At 39.0% G+C, this 27,335-nt stretch overlaps 1 protein-coding gene across 1 annotated transcript; it reads left to right on the top strand.

The window, feature by feature from the left end:
• Positions 1–1,480: 1,480 nt before the first annotated feature.
• SUGT1 (SGT1 homolog, MIS12 kinetochore complex assembly cochaperone) lies at positions 1,481–27,335 on the top strand. Its single transcript, XM_050333112.1, has 13 exons — positions 1,481–1,594; positions 1,686–1,731; positions 5,122–5,212; positions 5,908–5,977; positions 6,314–6,384; positions 11,288–11,341; positions 13,064–13,080; positions 14,125–14,159; positions 14,742–14,838; positions 15,862–15,969; positions 25,194–25,284; positions 26,053–26,234; positions 26,802–27,335. Exons 1-13 carry the CDS (start codon positions 1,533–1,535, stop codon positions 26,901–26,903), a joined length of 1,026 nt encoding a protein of 341 aa, XP_050189069.1. The 5' UTR covers positions 1,481–1,532; the 3' UTR covers positions 26,904–27,335.

The following is a 27,335-nucleotide window of genomic DNA, read 5'->3' as shown; positions in this document are numbered from 1 at the left end:
CTGCTTCTGAGTCAGAAATTAATAAAAACGGAGGCCGCAGTTCTTCTCCACACATGTGTGAGGCTGCAGAGGAGAAAAAGGCACTTTTTTATCTCTGAGGTTTCATGGGAGGGAGCTGGGGGAGGAGGAGGATAGAGGCCTCAGGCTGCTTTTGGGATGCCCTGTCCACCATCCAGGCACACTCCTGTTGTCCTGAAGGTGGGTTGGATACCCAGTGTGCAGCACCAGCTCACACACTTAGGTGAGGTATTTCTGGATTTTATTCTGGTTTATGCAAAGCAGGGAGGTAGATGGTAACCCACAAGAGGCTGGCTCTCTGCTTGTCTAAACTTCACACTAATTACAAACTTTAACAAACAAAGGCATCAGCATTCATTGGTTACAGATTATGTAACTTTCTCATTGATTAATACTCTAACCTCTATTGCTACTTGTATCTTAAGCTGTGCCAGGAGAGGTTTAGGTTGGACATCAGGAAAAATTTCTTCACGGAAAGGGTGATATTGGAATGGGCTGCCTGAGGAGGTGGTAGAGTCGCTGTCCCTGGAGGTGTTTAAGTCGAAAGACTGGACATGTCACTCAATGCCATGGTCTAGTTGACACGGTGGTGTTGGGTCACAGGTTGGACTTGATGATCTCAGAGGTCTTTTCCCACCTAATTGATTCTGTGATCTCTTGCTTCTCACACTAATCAGTCCACAGGCACTTCCTCCCACTTGAGTCTGGGATCTGTTTCAAGTAGGTGCTCAATGGGTCAGTGGTTGCCATCTCCCACTGCCAGAATGGCCTTTCCCCCAGTTTCTGCCCAGCCCTGCTGACTCGACTGCTGGGGACTCTTGTCCAGACAGTCCATTCCCTTTGGGATTGTCTTCCCTTTTCCTTTAAAACAAAAGATCACACAAGCATATGATGCTCACCATGCAACTGTTTAATCATAACTGGTCCAGCTACAGCTACCAGTTAACAACTAAATAAATTGCAAAGCTTGATTCAAATCTTGAGGGACTTGGGATAAAGAGAAGGGGCAGACACCGATCTCTGTGCTGACCAGTGACAGGACCCGAGGGAATGGCCTGACGTTGTGTCAGGAGAGGTTTAGGTTGGATATTAGGAAAAGGTTCTTCGCGCAGAGGGTGCTGGAACAGGCTCCCCAGGGAAGTGGTCACAGCACCAAGCCTGACAGAGCTCAAGAAGCGTTCCGATGATCCTCTCGATCTCACGGCGTGACTCCTGGGGATGGTCCTGTGCAGGGCCAGGAGTTGGACTCGACGATCCTTGGGGGTCCTTTCCCACGCGGCATGCCCTGCGATTCCGCGATCGCTCCGGCACGCAGGTTGCCGCCGGGGCGGGCAGTGCTGCGGGAGAGGCCGCTCGTCCCGCCGCTCCCGTCGTGCCCGGGCGGGGGCGGCGCTGCGGGCGGGGCTGCGGGGCCGCTTCCTGCTGCCGTCCCGGCAGCCCCCGCGCGGCGCGGCCTTGGCGGCTCCGTGTGGCGAGGGCGCCGCGGCGGCTCCAGAAGTTTCCCGGGGGCGGCGATGGAGGAGGAGGAGGCGTCGGGAGCGGCGTCGGGAGCGGCGTCGGGAGCGGCCCCTCGGCGGTGAGCGCCCACCTCACCTCAGCCCGCCCCAGCCGCCCCCGCCCCGCGGCCCCGCCGAGCCCGCTCACGGCGTTGTGTGTTTCCTTGGCAGGTTCTCGGACCGGGACGTCGACCGGGACCCGGGGGCGGCGGCGCAGGTGAGGACAGGGCAGGGCCGGGCAGGGCAGGGGGTGATGGGGGCTCCCTGTGAGCCTGGCTCAGGTGAGCTGTGTCTGCGGGGGTCCCTCCTGTCACGGTACCTCTGTGGCAGAGAAGGAGGGGGGGGGGGGAAAGCAAAATAAACCAGCTCTCTCTTCCGTGTAGGTAGATGGTAGCTCAGGTAACTACATCAACTGCGATTTGTGGTTTGAAAAGCCCCAGGCTTGTTGGGCAAGTGTATTCTGTCTTAGTTTTTATTCTGCCCTGTTCTGGTTTTTTTAACTCTGCCTACGTTTTGCGGGGAGCAGGACTGATTTTCGTTCCACCTCGGCATAAAAAATAAATTTTTTACGGTGAGAACGATCACTCACCAGAACAACCTCCCCACGGACGTGGTGGAGTCCCCATCACTGGAGGTTTTCGACACATGAATGGACAGGCTGCTGGATACCCTCCTCTAGGCTGCCTTTCCCACGAAGGGTTAGATGAGGTGGTCCTTTGAGATCCCTTACAAGCTCGCCTGTTCTGTGTTTTAATGTGCTTTCTAGGGTTATTTTTACTTAAAGCAGATGGTTAATGGGAAGACAGAACTGGAGGGTGGACAAATATTTCTATTTAACTGCTTGGAAGGGGAGAGGATGTAAATGGTTAGTTCTGCTTGAACAGAATAGGTAATAGGACTGTAAGATGATGCTGAATTATCTTTCCACAAGGAAAATGGTAAGCTAAACTTTTCAGTTCTTTGGAGTTTACCCTGTAACTTCTAAAAGTTTTTCAGAAGATAAATTATGTCTAAAACCTGATTGGGAATCACCAAATATATATGGCATAATAAAACTAATTCAAGATATAAAAAGAATAAATAAAATTATGTTTCATATGGTGTGGTGAAAAAAACCCACCAAAACAAACAAATCAAAAATTCGTGACACCAGAAGGTCTTTGGAAGTATTAAAGAATATTGGCAGGATATGCATTTGTATTGTTTCCTGTATTAACATAGTTGTTTTGCTTTTCAGTTCTCTGTACATTTAGTGCTTCAGAACATTATGTAACACATTCTGTAGGCATTATTTAATATCTGTCACAGTAATACCGATGTCAGTTGTTAGGCCTTTTTTAAAATTCCTGAATTGAGTAGGCAGATGGTGCTGGGTAGTCTCTGAGCTGGTAAGTCCCGTAGTTCAGTGTAACGTTTTGCTGACTTACAAGCTTGGATCTACAGGTGGTATACCCTGCTTGCATCGTCTTCTAATTCATGTCTTTAATATTTCTAATCTGGAGAGGATTCTGTATAAGTGCTGCTGTGTAATGCTTCCCTGCCTTGCTAGACTTGTGTCCAGTTGGCCTGGCATTTCTGCACTGTGTCTAGGATTTTTGATTCCTTTAGTTCCTGGAGAGCATCCCTTGGTTTTCTGCAGCTGGATCTGATGCAAGTGAAGGATCATCATCCATGTTTTAATACTGTCTGAATGATAAAGCTGTGAATTCATCAATGACTTTTTTTTTCATTTTAAGCTGAGAAAGTAGATTGCTGTGTGGAGTCAGAAAGAATCTTTAATTCATGTAAACTCTTTATCGTTTAGCACGAAGGGGCTTGAAAGTTCCCAGTGTATTTAGAAATAAATTTGCAATTTGGTCACATGGTAAGGGCCTTTAGAGTCAAAATATGCAGAAAACACATAGTTGAGTGTGCGGACAAAGTCTAAGCTTGTTGATGATGTCCATAGTCTGGAGTTCCTGGTGCTAGTCAAGTATTGTTTGGCTTCTCAAATAGGTTATAGGAGTTAGTTATTCTGTGTGTGTGTCTGAGTGAGATGTGGTGACTTACTGATAAAAAGCCAACAAAGAGATTAGTTTCACACTGTTGAAAATGCTTGGCTTTGGTTTGCTTTGCTTTTCTGGGTCTAGTTCAGTAGGAGAATCCATTCATGTGTTGCTGGCTCTGACCAGTTCTTCTCTCATCAGCAAAAACCACAGGGAATAATGTTTGCTGGGAGAGGTGATCTGTCATAGAAGTGACTTTGCTTGTGAATGTACCTGCAATGTTCAGTGTCAGACTCAGGCCCTGCTTGGTTTTGAGTGTCAGAAGTACTTCACCTCTCAGCATAATATGAACTAATTTTAATATGTGAGTTGCCTCATGTCCCTCCCATGTGAAATACCTATAGCCATGAGTATTTCTGTAAGGACAACTGCTTTTGAATGACTTTAAATCTTAGGAGGGCATCAGTTACAATTGTCTTCTGCCTGCCACTTTCTTCAGAGACCCTCCAAGGCTTTAGATTTATGTGCTGCATCTTTATATAGGTTTGTGTATCTGGCTGTTAAGAACTCATGCTATGGCTAGAAGAAGCTGTTCTGGCCACTTACCTCCTAGTTGGCATGAACAGTTTATATGACATCTGTTAAACAGAAAAAAAACCTGATCTGAACTAGAACTAAGGCAAGTCCTCCTCCTCTCTCTTTTTTTTTTTCCTCTGGCTTGGTGGGACAGAGTTGTGGCAGCTGTGCTGTACGAATATTTATGCAGGTCTAAAGCTTGTATCATAGCTACATTCATGCTTGCTAGATTTCAAGTAGAAGTCTGAGTAGAAGTCAACTTAGCAGAGTTACTGTACTGTAGCAATGTATTGTAGTGGCTAGAAGACTTACTGTCTTCTAGCAAAGAGGAAGAACTTCTCTCAGCAATAAGGAGAGAACTGGAGATGCTCTTTCCAGGTGTGTGCTGTCACTGTGATGTTACTCTCTTGCAAAAGTCATGAACTTTTCTGGTAGAGAGCAAAGTATAATTGTTTCAATTCATGTATCCAGTGATTTCTCCTAGGAAGGGACTACTTTATGCTTATTTCCATTGTGCAACAACATTTTCTCTGAGGCCTGTGCTCCTTAAGTCTTTTGTTCTCCCGCTTTTATGCTTGTCATTTGAAACAATCTCTTATGCTCAGTAATATGTTATATGGCATTTCATTACGTTACAGTGCTTTGAGCATGTTATCCCCACACAAGTGTTTTGATGTCCTGTATATTGACTTCCAAATTCCTAATACTGCACTACTCTCTCAAATCCAGCGGACCTGCTGAGAATTGTAGCAAGGTCTTTGGAATACAGAGAGTCATCTGTGTGTGAGATTTCACATTTAAAGCATTTGAAAGTTCTGTTTCCTTTTCAGCAAAAAACAGGCTGCTTGAATGTGATATAATTGGCAGGTTGCTTGTATTTCAAGCTCTGATGTTTAAGCTTTGTGGCTGAGAACCAAGGAACAGGTAAACAAATGCCAGTTAGGATGTTATCATCTGAAATGTCTCGTAGTTGACAGAGTTTGGTACTGTTTTTATGGGGACTTCTGAGGTACCATTTAATTTTTTATTGCCATGTGTGTTTACAGGAACTGACAACAGCTTTGGAAAAGAATCCAGATGATGCTGAATGTTACTGCCAACGAGCTTATGCTCATATTCTTCTACAGAAATATGCTGGTAACATCTTCAGACAACACTAAGAATCCTCTTACCAATGTATTATAACACATTCTTTACAGAAGATGACTTCAATCTGAAGCCAAATACAGTAATGAAAGAAAGTGTTATCTGTAACTTAATATGATGCTTTTACAGTTAGTATATAATTTTGTAGTTTTCTTTGATTTATTTCAGCAAAACTTTCAATTAATTGGGTACTCCAGAGTCCCAGCTTTCTATTTGATTTCAGCTTAGTGTTATGTTGGCAGCTTTTTTAAGTAGACTTTTTAGGCAGATTTCAAGCTTTGTGTTGTAAGTGCCTTCCATCGTTATGTTCGTGGTAGAGAATGAATCCTGTCATGGTAGGAAAGTGATAAGTGAAGAATGCCTTGTAAAAAGATTAACTGAATTAGATTTGGTTTATTTTTTCTTTCCAGTTAAAAACAAACAAATGGATTCACACTTGGGATCTAAGTAGATGATTTCACTAAACGAAAGTCATGCTACATCTTACATAAGAGCTCTGCAACTGCATGAAGGGTTCATCCATAGCAGTTGTGACTAGATTTAACTCAAACAGTGTGATTTGTGTGCAAGCCAAGAAAGCTAACATAGTACACCCTGAAAAAAATTCACTACTAAAGGACTGACAATTCCACTGCTTTTTATAACATTGTTATTATATTTCTCAACATTAAATTGACTTTCAACAGATGCAGTTGCAGATGCAAAGAAGTCCCTAGAACTCAACCCAAATAATGCTGTAGCGCTCCTTAGAAAAGGGTATGTATCATTTATTGTACTCCATGAATATTGTGATAATCTGTAGGTTAATACTAGTGTTTGGATTATGGTTCTCTGCAAGCTTTTGGCAACACTGTGAATGAATAAATTTACTGCCCTGCTGCTTGCAGCCCATCTGTAATAAAATGGTGGTTATACAAAGCCATTTAGTTTGGGGTGGTTATCTAAACACCCTCACCATTTCGAAAACACACCTCTTGGGTGATTTAAATTCTTGCATGTGTCATTTTAACCAGTACAGCATGCCATCTATAGAACATGTATTAGACTGAAAAGTAATTACCATTTTCTTTTGTTTTTCTTTATTCTTGCCAGGTTAGGTGAATATCATATGAAAAACTATGCATCTGCTTTAGAGTCTTTCAGAGAGGGACAGAGGTTGGACAGTAAGTATTAAAATTTCTTGTGTGTACAGTACTCCTTTCCTTATGAGAAAAAAATGGGTAGTGTGTTAGATTAAAGTGAAGAGCAAGGATTTTTTTTTTTAAAAGGCTAATGAATTAGGTGCCTGACTTCAGATACCTGACCTTTGGGAACATTTGTGCAGTCACTGCATGAAAATGTTAGTAATTAGTATATGATTTATTTATTTCTTTATAAAATGGGGAGTGTTTTCCTCCTTCTTGGAGGTGTTGCAAAAAAATTGGTGGCAATGGTGTAGTAAGTGTCATAGAAAAGTTTCTGCACAGAACAGGCTCCTTATATATAGCTGGAATTTCTTAAACAATTTGATGTAACAGTCTTTAGAAAGAATGTGTAACTTGGTGGCTGTTCAAACTGGCAAAATGGATTTTTACCTCACGTTACATACCAGTTAATTACAGAAGCATATTTATTATATCTTTTTTTTTCTTCTTAAAGCGTTGGCTCCCCAGCTGGACTTAGACCCTTTTTAGTTTGGGAATAATTAGAGTTTTTTTTAAAACCTGACTTTATAAGCAGGAAGAAACTTTGGTAGAAGATATGGGAAAGCACAAAACAAAGCAATTGCACAAAACAAAGTAATTGCGAGACGGTTGTGTCTCTTTTCCCTGGTACCCCTCGTTGTAAATAAAACCCTCTCCTCATTCCATTCCTTCTCTTCAAACAGCAAGAGGAAATGGTAAAAAAAAAACACCTTGAAAGGTTACACAGAGTGAAGCACTAATCTGATAAGCCTTGTCATGGTCTCAGATCTTCTAGTGTGGTGTCTGATTTGTGACAGTGGCTGGGACATGAAGGCTTAGCAAAAATTTAATTAATTTACCTCTCCCATATAAGTGGTCTTGATCCTCTGATTTAAAAGTGGAGTTTCACGGAAGTGTGAGTTACTTTGTGCTTGATACCAAGTGATCATTCTCCCTACTTTTATGCTTGCTTAGCCTCTTCTTTCAGTGCATTAAATCTGCTGAAACCTGCTATTTTGGAAGTATTTCTCCCCTGGATGAATGTGTTGAAATAGCCCAATGAAGGGTCTAAGTTCCAGCAGAAGTGAAGTGGCAGAGCATTTTTGGGGCAGTGGGAGTAGTGGTGGAAGGGGGATGTGGTGGAATTGCAGCAACTCTTAGCTGTCAGTTTAGGCTGCTCTGGAATAGGAGTTAAAAATAAGAAATTCTGTTAAGTTCTTTCTCTTTTGGTAGGGTGGATAACTAGGTGGTCTCCACTAGTTTGTTCAGTAGAGAGACAAGTTTACCTTTGCAGTCAAGTTCTCTATTTAGTATCTTTGCATGAAAGGAAGTAATTTTCTTTCCAGTGACTTATGTAGCTTTCCTTAGTTGGTAGGTAACTTTTCATACTCCTCCAAACTCATCACTGGTGGATTTTATTGAATGACTGATCTTTATTTTTTCATAGTCTTGCCCCACCCTAGGCAACCAGTATGAATTTTTTATGTGCGTGGATAACCTCACATAATATTTATTGTAGGGCACAGCAGCACACAGAACTGCAGGTGTCTTTTACTTGATAAGTCAGTGAATACCAGGATTCTCTTGGCTAATCCAGAATCTCTGAAATGCAGCACATTTTGCTGTGTTTAATTCCTTGACCTCTACCTGTTTTAATTTAATTTGTCATTGTTTTGCTGCTTCCTCACTTGAAATGTTTTTGAAGCTTCCTATCACTTCCTGATTGCTTTCTCATCTGAAGATAGTTTCTGCTGTGCTTCCTATATCTCATTACAAAATCCTATGAGATGAGAAGTCTTCTGAAGGCCTTTTTAAAATTACAGACTTAGTTGAATCTCTTCCATGTATTGCCTAATTTGCTGGCAAGTTTGTCAGCAACAGAATTTACCTTTGGAATGTTTGATGGATCCCAGGTGAAAACAATTGTGAGCTTAGGCATTTTGGCAACACAATTAACTTCCAGCTAGTGCAGAATGGACAAAGCACAGAGGGAAAATTTGCTACATACTGCTAAGCAGGTGATAAAGAGAGGAGTCTTTAGCTGTTGCTGCCTTGGGGAGAATTGCTGTGCTGGGGAATTCTTAGCTGGTCAGGCTGGTTTCTTTGCCACACAAGGGGGCAGAAGTACACTGGTATACATTTCTGTTCCTTTTCTGATGTAGGGACTGTTTTAAATCTTAATCTGGAGTGCTAACACTGAAGAGGTTTCTACTTGTGTAGGACTGAGAAGCCCAGAGTACCAAAACAAGCTTCCCATTGCCCACCTACAGAGATATTGAAATAGGACCTGATTTGATGAGTGGTGGAATGTGCAGTGTTTCTTTATTTTATAAAATAACATTAGGAAGCAATATTCCTTTTCCTCAACCATGCAACTACATCCATGTGGATTTTTGGAGTTCATACTGCCTTAGATTGAAGGAGTATAATCTGTTGCTCCTCAGTATGTTATGTGGATTTAGGACAATTATACTCAAATTTTCTTTTTCTTTTCCTTTTTTTTTTTTTTTGCTGTGACCAACCAGTGAATTTAGTAAAGGTGGAATGGGTCTAGTTTTTAAAGAAACTTCTTAGTAGGTACTTTTCTTGTTTACTAAGAATTAGTAGATTTTCAGTAAGTGAAGACACAATTAGGTTTTCTGATCTAGAATTATTAATAGAAATTGTTGGTAGGTTCTTTGGGAGGATAATGCATTTATAGAGAAAAAAAATTTATTTGCTTCAAATTATAAAATGTGCCAGGAAGAGGTACATTGGTGAGTAGAATCCTCTTAAGAAAATCAGACAGATAATGGTGGACTTTTCTTTTTAAGTTTGTGTCACATAGCAGTCTTAGGACATAGATGAAAAGAGGTTTCCTTACCTGCTGCTGAAAGAAGCCAGATCAGTGGAGACTTGGCTAGGTTTCTCTTTGCTTAGACTACTGAACCTACTTAATTTAATTTCACTTTTGATTAATAAGCTTTGTTCCCCACTGCAAAACTTGGAAGTCTTTTTAAGTTATGGGTGCTAAATTTTGAAAATATTGATTAATTTAGGTTGTGGGGGAGCTCTGGAGCTCATAGCCAGGCAGAAAGGGACCTTGGAGTCTGGATCGACAGGATCTGAACATGAGCCAGCAGTGTGCCCAAGTGGCCAAGAAGGCCAATGGCATCCTGGCCTGCATCAAGAACAGTGTGGCCAGCAGGAGCAGGGAAGTGATCCTTTCCCTGTACTCTGCGTTGGTGAGGCCGCACCTTGAGTATTGTGTTCAGCTCTGGGCCCCTCAGTTCAGGAAGGACATTGAGGTGCTGGAGCAGGTCCAGAGAAGAGCAACCAGGCTGGTGAAGGGACTGAAACACAAGTCCTATGAAGAGAGGCTGAGGGAGCTGGGATTGTTTAGTCTGGAGGAGACTCAGAGGTGACCTCATCACTCTCTACAACTCCCTGAAAGGAGGTTGTAGCCACGTGGGGGTTGGTCTCTTCTCCCAGGCAGCTATCAGTAAGACAAGAGGGCATGGTCTCAAGCTCTGCCAGGGGAGGTTTAGGTTAGATGTTAGGAAGAAATTCTTTACGGAGAGGGTAATCAGGCATTGGAATGGGCTGCCCAGGGGGGTGGTGGATTCTCCGTCCCTGGAGGTATTTAAGAAGAGACTGGATGTGGCACTGAGTGTCATGGTCTAGTAACTGTGCTGGTAGTGGATCAAGGGTTGGACTTGATGATCTCAGAGGTCCTTTCCAACCCATCTGATTCTATGACTCTATGAATTCTGTGGTCTGGCCAAAAGCAGTATTAACTTGGAACTTGCATGTGTCTGCTTGGGTCCTTTTACCATTGTTTTCCAAGCGTCTCCAAGACTGAAAATTCCACAGTCTCTTTGGGCAACCTGCTTCAGTGTTTGACCACTCTTTTAGTAAAAATACTTTTAAGATGTCTGGTGGGATGGCAGAAGAAAAGGGAAGAGGAAATGGCTTGAGTGGGGTGGCAATTTTATGACCTTAGGTGCATCTCAAAATTTATGTACATTTTTATATTTGAAGGGGCTGGGGTACATACTTTGTGTAACTGCAGTGGAGTCAGATTTGGTGTTACATCCGTGTCTGCTTCTTCAAATCCTTTGCTGGATAGCTGTGGTGTGAACTCCGTCAGTGTGATCTCTCTCTGTGGTAAAAAGAGAGGAAGTTCAGCTGTTCTTAGTAGTTGGTCAGTAATGTTGCCACTTTTTTACTTTCTTGACTGTGAAAGATTTTTCTAGGAATTTTGTTGAAATAAGATGATTGCTCTGTTGTTACACTGCTACCTTTTTAGCTGTTTTCCAGTGAATTCATTTCTGTCTGGGGAGCTTACTTCCTAGAATATCAAGGTCTTACTAAGCTTCTGGAATTTTGATTCACAGGGTAGAATTGGCACCTGTGTATTTCTTAAAACTTTCTGAAACTTTGTTAGTGTGAAACCACCTGGAGAAAATACCTTGTGCTTGTGAAAACTTGTGAAACTTTGGGTTGTCCCCAGAACGAACTATCTCTTCTGACATTTCTCTGCAGAGGAAGTGTGTGACTGTTTGAAAAAATAGCTTGAAGAAAAATGGAAAAATGTGTAAAAACTGTACTTCTTGCTTTCTAAGCAGTTACACAGGGTTGACCAGGCTGGAAAGCAATAACATATTTGGGCCAGTTAGACAAAATCTAATGTCCTACAAGTTAATTTGAATTTAATTAAATAGAATTAAATAGTGGAGCTCTCTCACTGAAGTGGCAGAGGTTACAAGAAGATAATAGGAAATGCTACCTTTTTTAGTAAATTGATGCAATTTGGTGCAAGTTTGGGATGGGTTTGTTCCAGTTGACAGCTGAGAAGAATTTTTTTTCATGCAGTACATGTAGCTTGAAGAGTTTTAATGGTACTATGTTTGATCTTTTCTAGATGTAGATGATACCTTTACTATTTGGATTAAAAGATGTGAAGAAACACTAAATGGTAAGAAAAAACACATTTACTTCATAAGGGATTTGATATGCCCTGTGCTTCAAAGCTGTGTTATGTTTTTCAAAGATTCACCACTTTCCCCTTACTTAAAATGTTAAAAAAAAAAAAAATTACTTTTTTCTGTCTTTTTTTCTTGAAGCATACACCCAGAGCACTTGAGTGCTTCAGATTTAGAGGAACATTAATATTAGGTTTTTAGTGTAATAATTAGCTGTGACAGGGGAGTACCTATTTAGAGTTCAGACAAGAATAGTTAATTTTAACTTATGTTCATACACAACTGCAAACTAATTTTAACTGTAGAAGCATGTGTCAGCTTGCTGTCTAAAACCAACATCAAAATAGATTTTCAAGTCTTGTGGAATACAAAGTTGGAAAGAGGTGGAAATTTGCAGATTTTACTGCTGCTTTGGTGTCTTATCTGCAGTAGTCACTGAGTGCGAGTATAGTTTCCTTTCATACGATCTACAGACAGACACCCCTGACAACTCACCCACGGTGCTTAAACTGTGGATTTTAATGAGATAAAACAGAGTGGCCAGTGTAGTTTTTTCCTCTGCCTATTGTGACTTTCCCTCCTCTTTGTGATGCACACTGGAGAATGGGGCAGTAAAAGAAGTTCATGTCAAGCTGTTCACTGAAAACCAAATAGAGGAGGACCCTTTTGTGTTGCACAGGAACAAACAAATTTCTGCTTTGTGAGATATTTTTGCCCAGTTTAGTTTTATTTGGAGAAATTAGGTAAGTGATTGGCACGCACAGTCTCAGTTGTGAAGTTACCTTGGTGAGAGCTTTCTCTGCCCTCTCAAGGCCATTTTTTGCTAATGTCATAATAACGTTTCGCAGTATTTTGTCTGTTTCAGATCAGTTGTCCTGTTTTATCCTGAATATTCACTGTCTTCTCTTTTTTGAGCCATTTTCTTTATTCTCTGATACACCAGCAAAACAAAACCAAACCATCAACAAAACAACAACTCTGATTTTTTTCATTACAGATTAATATTCCTTTTTATTTTTTTGATCTTTTTTTTTTGGCAGCGTGCATTATAAACAAACAAAGATAAAGTTTATTTCTTTTCAAACATTTAATCTGAAATATTTTAGGAAAAAATATTTAGAAGAGGGGCTACTGAGCTATAGTTTAGATGCAGTGTATTACAATATATACTATATATATATTACAATATATACTTTATGTCATACAAGTTAATTTCTCTGCCAAATTTCCATCTCATTCCCCAGTGAGGTTTGCCTAGCACGAGGCAGAAATTTCATGAGAACTTTGTGCTCACCCTGTGGATGGATGGGTGGGTGGATGGATGGATGATAAGCCTAGTGCAGACTCCCAGAAAGTGATTTTTTTTTCCTTTTTTTTAAACCCTTGTTTGCTGTGATGTTGCTTTTATTACAGAAGGTCTGTATTGGCTTCTGGTAAGCAAGGGAAAGTAGTGGAAATTTTGTTCGTTCTGTTAATCAGAACACGCTTTATGTTAGAGTTGTTCCTTTACAAAAGTTGCTCATTGAAGTCTGGTTAAAAAGCAGTGTCATAAAAGCACAGTACTAGAGGTAGAACTGACATGTTTTTAAGTCTTCTACTGTTGTGACTGGAGTAAATGCAAGATGTCTGGAGTAACTGAAGAAAGCTACAATAAGATTATGCCTTGTAAGTTTAATATGTCTTTTTCTGAAAGTGCAACTCTTTTCTTTCTGCAGCATCACAGAGAGATTTGGTAAGATGTTTTCCTTTATATGTTTACTATGTCGATTTCTTTGTTAAGTTAAAGCATATTTTTATGCTTCAGTGGTTTTCTAGACTTTAAAAATAATCTTTTTTATTGTATGCATTTCTAAATAATTAACTTTTCTTCTAAACATGAGTGCTTTTATTTGAGACCAAGGTTGCAAAATTGGAACCCTGAAAACCCTTAGGAATGGCATACAAATCTTGAAATTACTGTATGTTTATTGAGTTAAATTTTAACTTTCTAGCTTTCCGTCTGGGGCCTAATTTACAAATTAACCAGCTCATGGTGTACTAACTTAATTGGGACTGTTAGAAAGTAACTTTGTTTTTTTTTTTCTTGAAACTTGTGAGTTGTGCAGGCTTTTTTTCTTCTATAACCTACTGAGCTTTCAGGGATTTCTTTATTGGAAGTATTCATAAGAAATGTTGACATTGACCTCTCCTTTTGTTTTTTCTTGAGACAAAAAAAAGAAAGGCAGTTTGCATTGGATGTTCTTCTCCCTCTTTATTAGTTACTTATATTTTTTATATTTTAGGAATAGGGTGGAGGAGAAAGTGTACAGAAAACAAGGTGATTGTATGCAAGGACAAATCTCAGAATTAAAAGGGTTTTATTTTAAAGGTTGGACCTTGAGTTCTCAGACCTATTTCAGGTTTCCTTCGTGATTTATAGATTAGCAGCCTAGTAACTCTATGTTTTTCAGGTATACATCTTATCCAGGAAGAAGGGAGTTAAAGATGAACTTAACTGCTATTTATAAAATGGCTGACCAATATATTCTGAGTTACAGATTGACATATTTAATGTAAATTGAAACTTTTTTAATCTAGCATAAATGGCTATGAGAGCAGTGAAGAGTTTCACCTGTAAGTTAATGTTCATGCATAAATCAAGACAAGGGGAGCAGCTGAAATCAAGAAAAGGGGAGCAGTCGGTATGAAAATGATTTGTGTCTTTGAAAAGCACTTCATGGTATATTTTCACTTACACTGATGTAACTTTCTTTCCAACTGAATATGCTTCAAGTAGAATATGCAGCAGCAACCTCTGCCACCAAAGATCAAGTAAGTTGACTTCAGCTTTACCATGAGATTTAAAATAACTGACATGTAACTGCTCTTTGACTTGGGGATTGGAGAAGCAGGATAATGACTGTAGAAATTTTTTTGGGGTAACTTTAAAAACGTGGCAGTCTAAGTGAAGTGTTTCTCAATGTCATCACTTTTGTTCAGACTAAATGGTACTTTCAGGAGAGTTAAACCTCACTGGATAGAGGGCAGTAGCATAAGAATTTTGGCTTCTGTTTCTAATTCTTATGCTGGGCTTAATTCAAAGCCTGTGCCATTGTGCCTAGTATAGGTAATGTTTTTGAGATACTTTTAAGATCCTGAACTACAAAGTGTATTTAATTTATAGAAGCCAAACATTGGTTAAGAAAGTGATATAATTTTGACAGTGCTGCTTGATTAAAAATTGATTTGTTCTTTAACTAGTTATTTTGTCAATTTTGCAACTGCTTTTTCAGAGGAAGGGGAAGAAATCTTCCTTTGTATGTCTTCTCTCACTCATTAACCTACTGCTGCAGGTTTTGCTATTCATTTGTATAGCTCTTTGCACTCAATTTTTACCTTTTTTTTCTTTTTTAGATATGACTGGTACCAAACAGAATCTCAAGTAATTGTGACTATAATGGTCAAGAATGCGCAGAAGGATGATGTCAGTGTGCAGTTTTCGGAGAAAGAGGTGATTTTTATTGGTTGTTGATACCCATCCCGAAATTGTCTAGGATGTGGTACTTAAACCAGTTAACATTATCTGCTGTGCTGTAGTAGCATGGAAAGAATGGTATGGTATGGGTGGTCTTCTGTCTGAGCTTGTTTTGTGTACAGTTACACTGTATATGTGCATGTACCCATCAAATGAACCTGGATCAATGTCACAGCAGTGCCCCTAGGATTGATACACAAGCGGTAGTGTGCTGTGCATGCTGTAAATGGAACATCTGGTTTTCAGCTGCCTCTGTGTTGGGGAGATGGGGGAAAAAGTGGTCTGGACTTAAATGTTAGAGTATACATGCATCTGGAGTGGCAACAGACAGAGATGAGGTATTCTAAAAAGAGGTATAAATGAGTAATACCTCGCTTTAGGACAATTATAGAAAAAGAACGAACATTGGTCAGTATGTGTTTTTTTGCTCTTGGCATCACTAAAATTGTTCATAGCAGCAAAATGTGTATTTTAAGGAAGTGCAGTAATCTCTTCAATGAAATACCATTATGTTGTACCAATGAAGTTCATGTTTAATTTAGCTGAGAATATTGAACAGTTAGGTTCTTATTCTCAACTAAGTTGATACTTCATGAACTGCTAGAAGTAGTTGGTTGTTATTATCTGCTCTAGGTTGTTAAAATTGTGTGAGCACTTGCCATGTAGTTTATGTGTATTAGAAGAGAAGTTGCAGATTGTTTCACATTCCACTGTTAACATATTGATACTGCATTTGCTGTATAATTCTTTCTCAAAGAGCACAGATCAAGCTGACAAGGTAACAGGGGTTTTGAGTACTTGTAGCAAGAAGTGAAATTTCCTGTTAATTTTCTAGTATGTTTTAGAAACACGTCCAGTAATGCAGTAATGTAATGGCATCATCTGAAATTATATTAATTTAATTGCTTGGTGATAATCTTGGTACCAAATGACAGTCCTTTGCTTGAAAATGGAACTGCTGCCAAAGATGACCTGAGATGTGTTTTTAACTTTTAACAGGTGAATGCATCAGTGAGACTTCCATCAGGCGAAAGCTTCAACTTGAAACTTGATCTTCTTCATTCTATAGTGCCAGAGCAAAGTACATTTAAAGTGCTTTCAACAAAGGTAAGTTTCTTAAAGTGTAAATTGTTTCTTTGAAATTGTTTCTGCTCCATCTCTCTGCAATAGTCATAATATCTTGCTTTTCACATAGGAATGCTTTTTCTTTCTTCAAGGTGCCTTTCAGGTAGTGGGAGGCTTTCTAAACTTGTGCAAATATCAGAAATAGTAATATGATGGTGCTTATTGAAGTGCAAATGATGGAGGTATGCTGAGGATTCTTTCACTTGTTGCTGTAGAAAGAGGACTGATCTTCACGATTGAAAAATAGGTATTAAGGAAGTATGAATGCCTTTTTGCAAAACTTTTAGGAGACAGTATTGCCTTATGAACCATTGTTATCTTTTTGTGCCCAAGAAATAAAAGTCAGTCTTTGAAAATTTCAATATTGAAATAGTTCTTTACCCTTTTATGACTTCTTGCTGGTAAAGGTTAACCATGGGATTAACTGCTCATGGCTTTTCAGGAGAGTGCATTCCATGCTGTTGCTGGAAATAGTACATGCTTGGAGACACTTGAAACTTGTATGGTATGAGAGAATGCTTCTGTCTCAGCATCCTGTTCTGTATTACCGGGATAGAAAAATCAGAAACAGTCAGTGGTCTGGCATTTATTGTTGGCATAATGGATAGGCAGGCACGTGCTTTATCCACTGACCCAAACCTCAGTCCCTGGCGCTGGAACGTGATGTTGATTCTTCCCCTGTATTTCAGTAGTTGTTCTGCAGAGCTTATGGAAATTCTCTTGTGTACTCACGTTCCGTTTTACCTGTTCCCTTCTCAGAAAGGTACCTATAATAGTTCTTGCCTCATTTCAGGGAAGAGGGACTTCAAGATGGCATGGGAGGATTATCATAGAAACTTGGTCTTGTTTTTCCACTCCTTGCACTAAGAAAGCTGAGCAGGTTGTGTGATTGAACCACGTGAGCTCTTACGCTGTGGGGAGTAAGTGAAGTGCTCAAAGTATGTAGAAAATATGCCAGCCCATTAGTATTTATATAAATTTGAGTGGAATGAGCACAGACCTTGTCAGGAAGGGTAGCTGTGAGGTCCTGTTTGCTTAATGTTCTTACCCAGCTTGTGTTACACAGTTCCTTTTGCCTTGAAGTTTACTATTACTTTCTTGGGAAGCGTCTGCATGCTGCTGAGCACTGTGAAATCCGCTTTGTCTTTCTACACTGCCATCTCTAGCCTGGGTTTATCTCTGAAATAATCTCTAGTAGTCTAGAGCCTGGTTTAGGTTGATGTTCCAAAAGTAGGCAGAAAGCCTTAGTTAAGTTCAGGCAGTGTCTGAACTGTAAATATTTTGCATTTACTTTTCAAACATTCCTAAATATTTTTGAGACTAAGTGGAATAAGAGGGAACACAGAAGATGATCTAACTACAGAAGTCGGTGCTTCAGCATGTTCTTATTTTTTCAGAAAAGAGTAGTATAAGGCCATCTGTGAAGGCATAGTGAAGGAATACTGTTTAAATGATGCCCCAGCTGGTTTCTGTTCTGACCACCAGGTGGAGTCTGGCTGAAGAAAAAGAGTTAAAAGCAGGTCTGTGTTAAGCATGCAAAGACTTCTTTACAGGTTTAGAATATTTTACTTTGAAAAATTTTAAGCACTTTAGGAATGGTCTATCCTTGGTGTTTAAATGCTAGAAATTTAGATTTCTTTTCTTAGGTTTTGTGTATGTACCCTGCTCTTATGAGCAGTATGGGAAATACACAGTTATTTGAGTAAACTATCTTATTGATTAGAACATCTCAAACCTTTCACAAATTATTTTTTTAGTATTTACATGAAGTCCTTTCATAAGGACTTTGAAAGAGAGACATAATTTACTTATCTTCCAAATTATATGAACTTTTTACTACGCACTAATAAAGACATTGAGTTTTCATGGGATAGAAGCAGATCTATTCCTGTGGATTAATAATTTCAGGTAAGAATAACTGCATTTGTTCACACTGCTTTATTTTGTGCTGCTGCTTTGAATGTGTGAGCCACGTCATTAGCATTGTACACTCTTCACTGGGCAACAAAGAGTCTGGCCTTTCTTTTTCAATTTTATGAGGAAATACATGAAACAAAGTGGAATGTATGAGCAGATTATGTGGTGGATAGTTCGGGTTTCCCATGAACTTCATAAAACTAATAAATTTGAAGGAAAACAGAAGTGACAGATAGTAGAACAATCCTGTGTGTTTTGGCACTAAGAGAAGCAATAGAGGGCTTTCTTGATACTACTTGAAATTGATCATCACTTAACAAATACAAAGGCATAAAGGTAAAGATGCAAATGCATGAGGAGAAAATAGCCTGAACTGTATTTGCAGAACTGCAAATTCTAAAGTAAATGCGAAGAGCGGAGAGAACTTACAGGCTCTGGGATTGGCTCTTTCAACGAGCATTGACAGTGGTGAGAAATGCAGTTGATTGCATAAGAATTGTTTCTGTTCCATCAGTGAAATTAAAATTATACCTTTCAATCAATCCATGCTGTGTCCAGCTCTGAGATACAAAGTCTGTTTGAAAAAGAACAGAACTAGCTAGTGGTACAGAGGTAGCATAAATAGATGTTTTGAGCTGTTTGAATGGTTTCTGTTTGAACAGAAGTAAATTAGTGTTTATCATCTGCAGACTTTGACTTCAAGCTGTGAGCTAGAAGAGGAAAAATATTTGATACCAACTCAAGGACAGTGTAATATGTGGGCGAAGTCCACTTTTGAGAAAGAAAAAAACTTAAATCTCTTTCTTCATGCATTCTCTACTGTTGTATATTCTCCAATTGTCAACAGTTTTAGTGATGATACAGGCTGCCTTTATTAGTGACTGTATGTGTTACTGCCATACTTGAGGCCGTTTTTATTTTACCTAATTCATAAGTTTATCTGCTGTTCAGTAGATAACACTGCCTGGAAGTTCAGGTTTGAGATGATTATGGCTCCTACTCGCATTTAGTTTGCAAGCTACTTAGAATTACCAGGTGTTGTTCAGCATGTAATTCTGATGATCTAAAGCCTCAGGTTAATGTTTGCATGAGAAAATGCTGAATGCCACTGTACTGAGCCATTTTCTTGAGGGTATCGCTATATCTGCTTAGCACATTGTACACGAACAGCACAGTAGATAGAACATAACTGAGTCAATTCATGTTATTGGTTGTACTCATCTGTCAAAGGTGTCTGACTGTAGTAATCTGATCAAGCAAAAAGGACAGCTCATCCAAAAAGCAGCCTACAGATTTGAAGTTTGTGTCTTAAAAATGGATGCTGACCTCTTGTTTGTGTGTAGCATGGCTTTGTACACCATAGGTAGGATTTGGTGTGTTTTGGTGGTCACCCTCAGTTGTGTTTTGGTTTTGGGTGATGTGGGAGAAAAACTGCCCAGCTGAAAACTACTCATTGCATTCAGCATGTAACAGAAGGAAGGTACCTTTAGTGGTGCTGCTTGGCTTTTTACTTCTTTCCAGGAGAGGGAGCCAAAATGTAAAGGCTGGACCAAGTTTGCTCTTTGGAAGTTGTGTGCAGTTATCCTGTAGCAAAGTGTCACCATTCTTCCTTCATAAAGGGGAAAAAGGAATTAAAAACTTTAAATGAGTGACTAATATATTTAAGACAAAACTAGCTGATCTGTATCTGTCTAGAAAATACATCTGGAAAGTGGAGATGCACAAACAGTGTAAGGATTTCTAATGTTAGGAAATGGTTCTCTTTCTTTTCCCTCTTCTGAGTCCATGTATTTGGAATTCCAGGGAATACTCTGCAATGTTCTCTTGAAAACTTGTGTAATATGAGCCGTTTCCCCAGGTCTTCTGAGGTGTTTTAGGTGATGCCTGGGGTTTTCTCCTCCTTAGACCTAAAGAGGAGAGTGAGGATGAATATGTACATTTAGCGCATGTGTTTATGAGCTTGAAGGAAACTTGAGCTGTGCTTTCTCTTTTTCTCCCCATCTACAAGTAGTCTGGGGTCAATTACTGTGAGTTCTCAGTTTTTAGTTGTTTGGGCTTTGTGCAGGCAATGACTTGCAGCAATTTAGAGCCATTTGAAAAAGTGGCAAAGGGGTTGCTTTACCCTAGAACTGTCCTTTAATTAGAGATCAAAGTTGTGCTGCAAAGAGGGAAGGTGTTTGAAATCCTCAGCCTCTTTTACAGTTGACATTTGTTGCTTAATAGAGATGTCTGAGCTGGAAGCACACTCCCAGCAGCTTCATGCCAAGAATGTGGTTGTGTGCATCAGTGGAATGTTGTTTTTTAACTTGAACCAATATTTTGCTTTGCAAACTCTGAAATATCCTCTGAAGCTAATTGGAACTGATGCTGGTCGCTGAATGTGAAGGAAAAGGCAAAGAGTGGAACTATTTCACACGCTCCTGGACTGTCATCAGAGTCTCTATTCAGAGGCCAGTGTACACAAATAGATAAGCAGAGGAACAGATTAATTTTAACTGAAGTTGGTTCTTACTGTTTCAGTCCAATCCTTAAAAGATAGTTTCTTGTTTTGGATATTTTCATTAAATTGCTTGCAGGCACTTGAATATGTGCATCGCTGCTCTTGTGTACTTGTTTTCTCTGTGAGGCTTTCACACAGATTGATATCTCCCATTCTTGCACATTTTCTATAAATTGTAAACTGATAGTTAATATGAGGTACTTTTCTGAAACATCTTGCATCTTTTAGACAGATGTAGTTGGAGCAGTTTCCTGGATAGACCATGAAAAAACCTCCCCGATGATTGGTATGATATTTGCTTGGCTCAGAATAACTTTGATATTTTTTTTCCTTATGTATCAATTCAGATGGATGTGAGGCAAATTTAAACTTCCTAATACTCTGAGAACTGTATTTTAAACAAGAATATAAGTCAGTGCCCATGCTTTATTTAAATGCATAAAAGAAAACTATGCATAAGGGGTTTTATCTGTCTTGAGAAAAGATGTGTTTAAGAACTAGGGATAGTGATGGTTTACGTTAGGAATGCAGTGACATATGGCTTTAGAATACCTAAATGATCTGTATTGCTCCTTCTCTAAAATTCAAAAATTTAATAAGTGACAGCAATATAATATCAGTAGGAGGAAACTTGAAACTTTTTGCTTCAGCTCTCTATAGTACATACCTGGCAAAGAAACTGAAGGGCACATGGTGAATCCCTTCTGTTGCAGTATACTCCCTATAAAATAAATTTCTTAATGATCATTTACGTGTCATAACACTGTAGGGTTAATTTCATCTTAATTTGTTTTGTTTCATGTTATGGACCAAAGATCTTGGAATTCAGACTATAAGCGGTATATAAAAGGTTTTTGAATAACTAGGATACCAAAATTGTAAGTGCATGTGCTCTTAGAGGTAAGTTTGAAAAGGTCATACATTTTTAGAAGACTGTGATATTTTGTCCTACGAAATTCATTGGATGACCGTAAAAAAGACAACTCTAAACACTTAAAATTTACAACTTGGCCAAGGCAGTCATTAGTTCAGTAAATAATGAAGTAGTTGATTAGAAACGCTGAATGGCAAAACCACGACAATCTCAAAATCAGTGGCTGAACTGTTGCTTAAGCTTTGCCAGTTCCGATTTCCTTCATCCATCTGATCAGAGCTTGACAGAAATTTGTCAGTGGTAAATGAACTTTCCCTTATCATGGACTGTAAAATATAAGAAGTAGAAATTAGAAAAAAAAATCTTGCAGCTTATCTATCAGTAGAAATTTACCTGTGTCCCTTCACTGTGGGTGGAATTTCTTCTAGACAACAGACCTCCTATTTGACCCTCTTCTCAGAGGTTTCTCTCTAGACAGTATTTCAAACAGGTAGTGTGTGAATTACTCTCAAAATTCCATGTTTCGTTTCCTCTTTGCTTTGATATCTTTGAACCCCAAATACAAGGGACTTAAAAGAGAAAGTTTATTGTATCTGCATTGGAAGTTTTTACAGACCTGGAGTACTATGTCCAGTTTTAGGCTTCCCAGTGCAGCAAGAAAGGCACTAATGCAGTGGAGCAAGTCCTAGGAGAGGACTACCAGGATGGTCAGGTGGCTTCACGACATGAGCTACAAGGAGAAGTTGAATAATTGGGCTTGTCCTCAAGTGGCATGCAAAGCATTTAATTTGCAGTTGAATTTTTCTGTATTTTATTCTAAAGTTGGCACGAGGCAAACAGGCATACGTTTTATGAAATATAAATGTTAAATCAAAGTAGTTGGCAAAGTGTTGATGTATTTCTCTTGCCCAAATGAATTTTTTTCAAAGGAGAGGAAAAAGCTAACAGTACTTGTGTGCTAGATATGACACAAATGTCCGTACTGATGTGTTACTTTTCTGTGTGATAGCTATCAGTATCTGTTTTAAAACATTCATTAAAATGTATTTATTGCCATTTGTGCACATAATTGGGACTCACAAAGTTGTTCCTCCTTGGATCAAATAAAGCTCTCAAGTTGAAGAAATATGCGCCTTCAGAAGCAGAATTTCATAGCTTTATATTTTTGGAAAATGTGGTTGTATAATGGTATGAAGTTAATGATTTCCCTAGTTTTGCTCCTGCCTGCCACTTCGCCTAATGAGTAACTTCAATTGAAGTGGATGGAATAGATGGGGTAGAAGTTTAATCATGTCAGAAACACATTCTGTCTCAGTTCTTCAGCTGTCTGTACTTGTAACTTGGTAGGATTGAAATGGTTTAGATTTAAGAAATCTGCATCTTACAGTGGGAATTAGTTTGTATCGTTTGCTTTTCTTTAGGGATGTTTGTCATGTGGTACTGGCTTAGGAACAGTTTCACAGAGAAAGTGGAAGAGCTAGCAGATTGAAAAAAGAGAAGGGGGGTTACAGCAGCAGCAAAAGTAAAGTTCTTCCTTAATTTCTTTTTTTTAATGCATGGGCACAGTACTCTGGGGAATAGCCAAAGGTCTTTATAAGGGCTCTTTGAGGAGTATTGTATTCTGACTAGAAAAAAGTCCATGTTTAGTAGCTCACATTAAGCATGATGTTGCATTAGAGGTCATTTTTGGTGTGGATGAAATAGTCTGTATTTGAGATACTGAGAGATACTGGTGGAAAGCCTGAAGTGTAAGGGTAAGAGGAGATAGTGAAAGAAGAAACAGAGACATTCAAGAGGTATAGGGCTGAGTAGTTTCAGTATCAAGCATTTGCTTTTTTTTGAACATAGCGGGGGATGCACTAATAATCAGAGTATAAAATCTTAAAATTAGAGCCTCCTCAACTTAAATGCACAACCCAAGTGATAATAGGGTTTCCTTAGGTTGAGAAGAGTTTACATAAGCGGAGAGACAAGTTGTTTTAAATTAATACTCACTTTTCACTTGTAACTAATTAGTGCCTTTGTAAGTAGCTAATTAACTTAAATGTTTGACTCATGAGATCCAAATCCACTGGGAGAAGAAACCCTGCTAGTGCTGCCACTTGTGGAACTACTTGATTGTCTTATTATGTGTAGATATACAAATATTTTTTTGCTTCCTTAAGCTAATCACAGAGCATTAAATTTGTGAATGTAGGTGCTAAAAATTAAACTTTTAGGTTGTAATTTCCAAAGTGATTTTAAAAAAGTCCAGTGGAGGCACCTTTGCTGAGTTCTTGTGTTTTATTGAAGAATAATTATTGGCACAGTTTGAATGCTTCTTCTGCACAGTTTAACAGAAATCTCTGCGTCCCAGATTGTGATATTAAACTCTGGAATACAGGCCTTCTTTAGGCACAGTAGGTTGGGCATCTAGACCTAACATAGTATTTCAATTTTATTTGGTTATTTTTGATTCTGTGACTTTATTTTAGAAATGGATACTCTGATGCCTAATTTTTGACTTGTATAAAGTGGCTAAAACCATTGAAAATCCAACAGATTCAGGGAGTGTGAAGTTAAACACATGGGGATATTGGACTTACAAACTTACTGAAACCCTCCCCTACCTTGAAGGGCATTCCATACCTCGTATCTTAAACTTTCTGTTGTTCCCAGTATGAGTTAGTTGTGGAAATTAAGTATTTAAACTTGTCTAGAGAAACGGTCGAGCTTTCCCGGGAAGGGAGGGGAAGGGGAAAGAAACAATCCTAAATGAATATTCTGATTCTTAAAATGCGGCACGATTGCAAACATGGAAGCTCTGAAACTTCAGTGAGCTCATTTCATTATTGCTTACCAGTGAGTGATTTGAAGAATGGATTAAAAAAAGTTAAAATTTCAGATCAGCATGATGCTGTGCGAGGAGCTTGCTGTTTGAATCTGAGCTTAGCTCTTACAGTGGCGCCTTTGTTCCTGGGTCTGCAGGGATCCCCAGGTTGCAGTGGCTTTGAGTAGAACTAAGAACTTGCCTCTGCTGAGCTGCTCACAAATAAGGAACCGCTGAAGTTTAGCAAGCAATTTCAGTTAATTAATAGCATCACATGAACTTTGTGACATTTCCTTAAATGAATTGGAGTCACATTAGACAGTCCTTGTTTTGCAGACATTGTTTTGCAACTTTGTAACCCTGTAACCAAAGGAGAAGGTTAATTACAAAGAAACATTTCAGTATGGCTGTCTAAAGGGATTATATGTAGTTGTGAATAATTTTGTTTCTCCTATGGTAATTGCAACCATATCCATTTTTAATTGCCAGTTTTGTCAATGAATACTAGACAGTTTTCTTCCTAGCTGTGTTTGTTCATTGAACCAAATGAGTACAGCTTCTGAATTTCTCCAGTGGGAAGATCTGCATAGTCTCAGGGTGTTTCTCTGGTTTGTGTACTACACATCAAACATGAAATGTTTTGGTAAATGAAATGTAAACTTGGATAAAGTTGGATTTTGCAGTCTTTCAAAGCTGCTGTTTAATTACTGGAGTTGACTGGCAAGAAAGGGATGCTTGAAAGATAATATCACCTTGGTGCCTGGCAGCGTAGAGACATTGGGATTGATCATTACTTTTGGGATGCCATAGTTTACAAAAAGAATCAAGTGAATAGTAAACAAAAGAAAGATAACTGGTCCTAAGCAAAAGAGTACAAGAGATGTGCAGCCACATAAGAGCTTGGTTGATGTGTGACTTGAACTCAAGTAACTTCATCTTGTAAGGTAGGTAAATTTTTCTATGATACAGGCTTCACATTAGAGGCCAGTTTTTCTAAAACCAAATGTACATATTTTTTTACAGCTGCAGCATCCAATTACTTTGGAGCTATTTGGCAGAACTGTTTGCCATCTGGATTAATTTGTTCTTTGTCTCATGTTTTGTAGGTTGAGATAAAAATGAAGAAGCCAGAGGCTGTAAGATGGGAGAAGCTGGAGGGCCAGGGAGATTCTCCTAAGTTAAAACAATTTACACCAGGTTAGGGTTTATTTGTATTGAGTTACTTGCAGCTATTAATAGTTTTGTGTTAAGTATCGTTAATAAAATCACAGCTTCATATGTGCAATGAAAAGCCTAATATTCTTGTTTTCACTGCCAAGAATTGACAGAAAAAGTCTGCAGGCCACTACTGAAACATAGGTATTAAATTTAGTCATAATTTCCATTAATCTGAGGGATTGCTAAGGATATATGCTTGTCATTAATTCTTCTGGGCTTGTCTCTTTGGCTGTCTGTTTTGGTCACTGTTTTGCAGTTCTGTCTATTATGTGCACTGTTGCTCTAATAAGCATTATTTGATTAAGTATTGCATTTCTCATGGAAACTAATACTTTGGAGTTTTTCAAGACAGATTAACGATCTGTCTTTGGGAGAATTTGAATTTCCTGATTTATTGATTTCAGATATTTTTTGAAATTTAGCTCAACTTTTCCTGTGGTTCTGGGCTGCTGTTTGGGTTTTTCTGTCAACCTCATTTTGACTTTAATTATCTGTGTTGCTGTTGCCGAGCTTTTTTTCATGTTAGGTAACTAACTTATGTAACTCTGTTTACTTAAAAATAAACTTCTGGGTTTCTTAGTTTCCTTTATTTTTGTTACTGCAATGCTTATATCACTTAGGAGGAATCCATTTGCATTTTCTTGTTCCATTAACATCTCTGATTCATCAGGTACATATGTGTCTGTGTTCTCTGCCGCTCTAAAAGTCGTGAGAAAACGTTTAGTTAACTAACACTTCTGTTTTCAGATACCCAGCACTTATATCCGTCATCCTCTCACTATACAAGGAACTGGGACAAACTGGTAGTTGAAATCAAAGAAGAGGAGAAGAATGAGAAGTTAGAAGGAGATGCCGCATTAAATAAACTCTTTCAGCAAATCTATTCAGATGGTACAGATGAAGTGAAACGTGCCATGAACAAATCATTTGTGAGTCTTAATTCTCTTTCTCTGAAGAAATGTGTGACTTTTGCACACTGGCACAATTTACTAAACTTAGCATCAGTGGGGAAGCCTCTCCTACCAAAATTTTGGGCCTATAATGAATGACTATGATTCTGTTGGAGATACTGGTACAACAATGCTCATTGAAAGCTACAATTCTGAGCACTAATGAATGTGACTAAGTCCAAGGTCATGCTTTGTCACTGGTCTCTTCATTTCAATCAGTGTTATCAAAGGAAACGGAGGGTTTGGCTTGTACAGAGCTTGAAAGGATCAAATTCCTCTTGATTGCTTGTATCTACATTAATTTGCAGTCATCACAGGGAAGAACATGGCTGACCCTTCTTGTTAATGAAGTAGCATCTCACTGTGTCCAGTACTGATAACAGTACTGTTGAGCTGTAGGTGACAGAATGATGGCTTTGTCAAACTTCATTCTGCATGGACAGAATTTCCTGTGTAATCACTACTCTATGAAGCTTACTGTGAATTGTGGCTTTTTTATTACTAGAGTTCTCTAGCAAACTAAACAAGCTTTCTCTCATGTTGCAGATGGAGTCTGGCGGCACAGTTCTGAGCACCAACTGGTCTGATGTCGGTAAAAGGAAGGTAGAAGTAAATCCTCCTGATGACGTGGAATGGAAAAAGTTCTAATCCTATTTTTGATCTTTACCATCCGTGTGTTGCCCTAGTCATGTACTGACCACTGTGTATGGACATAGCATTCTTGGATTCAAAGCACTGAATGTTCCCTTGAAAACAGGAATTGTCCTTACATTTTGCGTGCTCTAGAAATTCCTTCATCCACAGATGTTAAAGATATATTCAAGAGTGGAGCCCTATTTTTTGTCATCTCTGTCTAATTTCTGGAAATTGAGTCAGTCAGTCCAAATTTCCTACCGCCTTTATCAGCTCTGCTCTTTGGGATAGGGTGATCTCTAATGGCTGGTCAGGATTACTGCCTTACACCTGGTATTTCTGTTCAATAACTTATTAGATCTTGGCAACTTTGGGTAAAAACACTTTTCAACAGCAGTGGTAAAATTGTTTGCTCTTTAACTCTGCTAAATAAAACTGTAAATACAA

The sequence above is a fragment of the Myiozetetes cayanensis genome, unplaced genomic scaffold (genome assembly GCF_022539395.1).
Source record: "Myiozetetes cayanensis isolate MyiCay16 unplaced genomic scaffold, myiCay2020 scf5-8, whole genome shotgun sequence".
Classification (NCBI taxonomy): Eukaryota; Metazoa; Chordata; class Aves; order Passeriformes; family Tyrannidae; genus Myiozetetes; species Myiozetetes cayanensis.
Note: the sequence above shows the minus strand (reverse complement) of the source record. Positions and strands in the feature narration are given on the sequence as shown.

Coding starts and splice junctions, on each gene's coding strand:
- SUGT1 (XM_050333112.1), top strand. CDS start 1,533: ATGGAGGAGGAGGAGGCGTCGGGAGCGGCGTCGGGAGCGGCGTCGGGA. Junction 5,978..6,313: donor GTAGCGCTCCTTAGAAAAGG/GTATGTATCATT, acceptor TATTCTTGCCAG/GTTAGGTGAATATCATATGA. Junction 14,839..15,861: donor TGCAGTTTTCGGAGAAAGAG/GTGATTTTTATT, acceptor AACTTTTAACAG/GTGAATGCATCAGTGAGACT.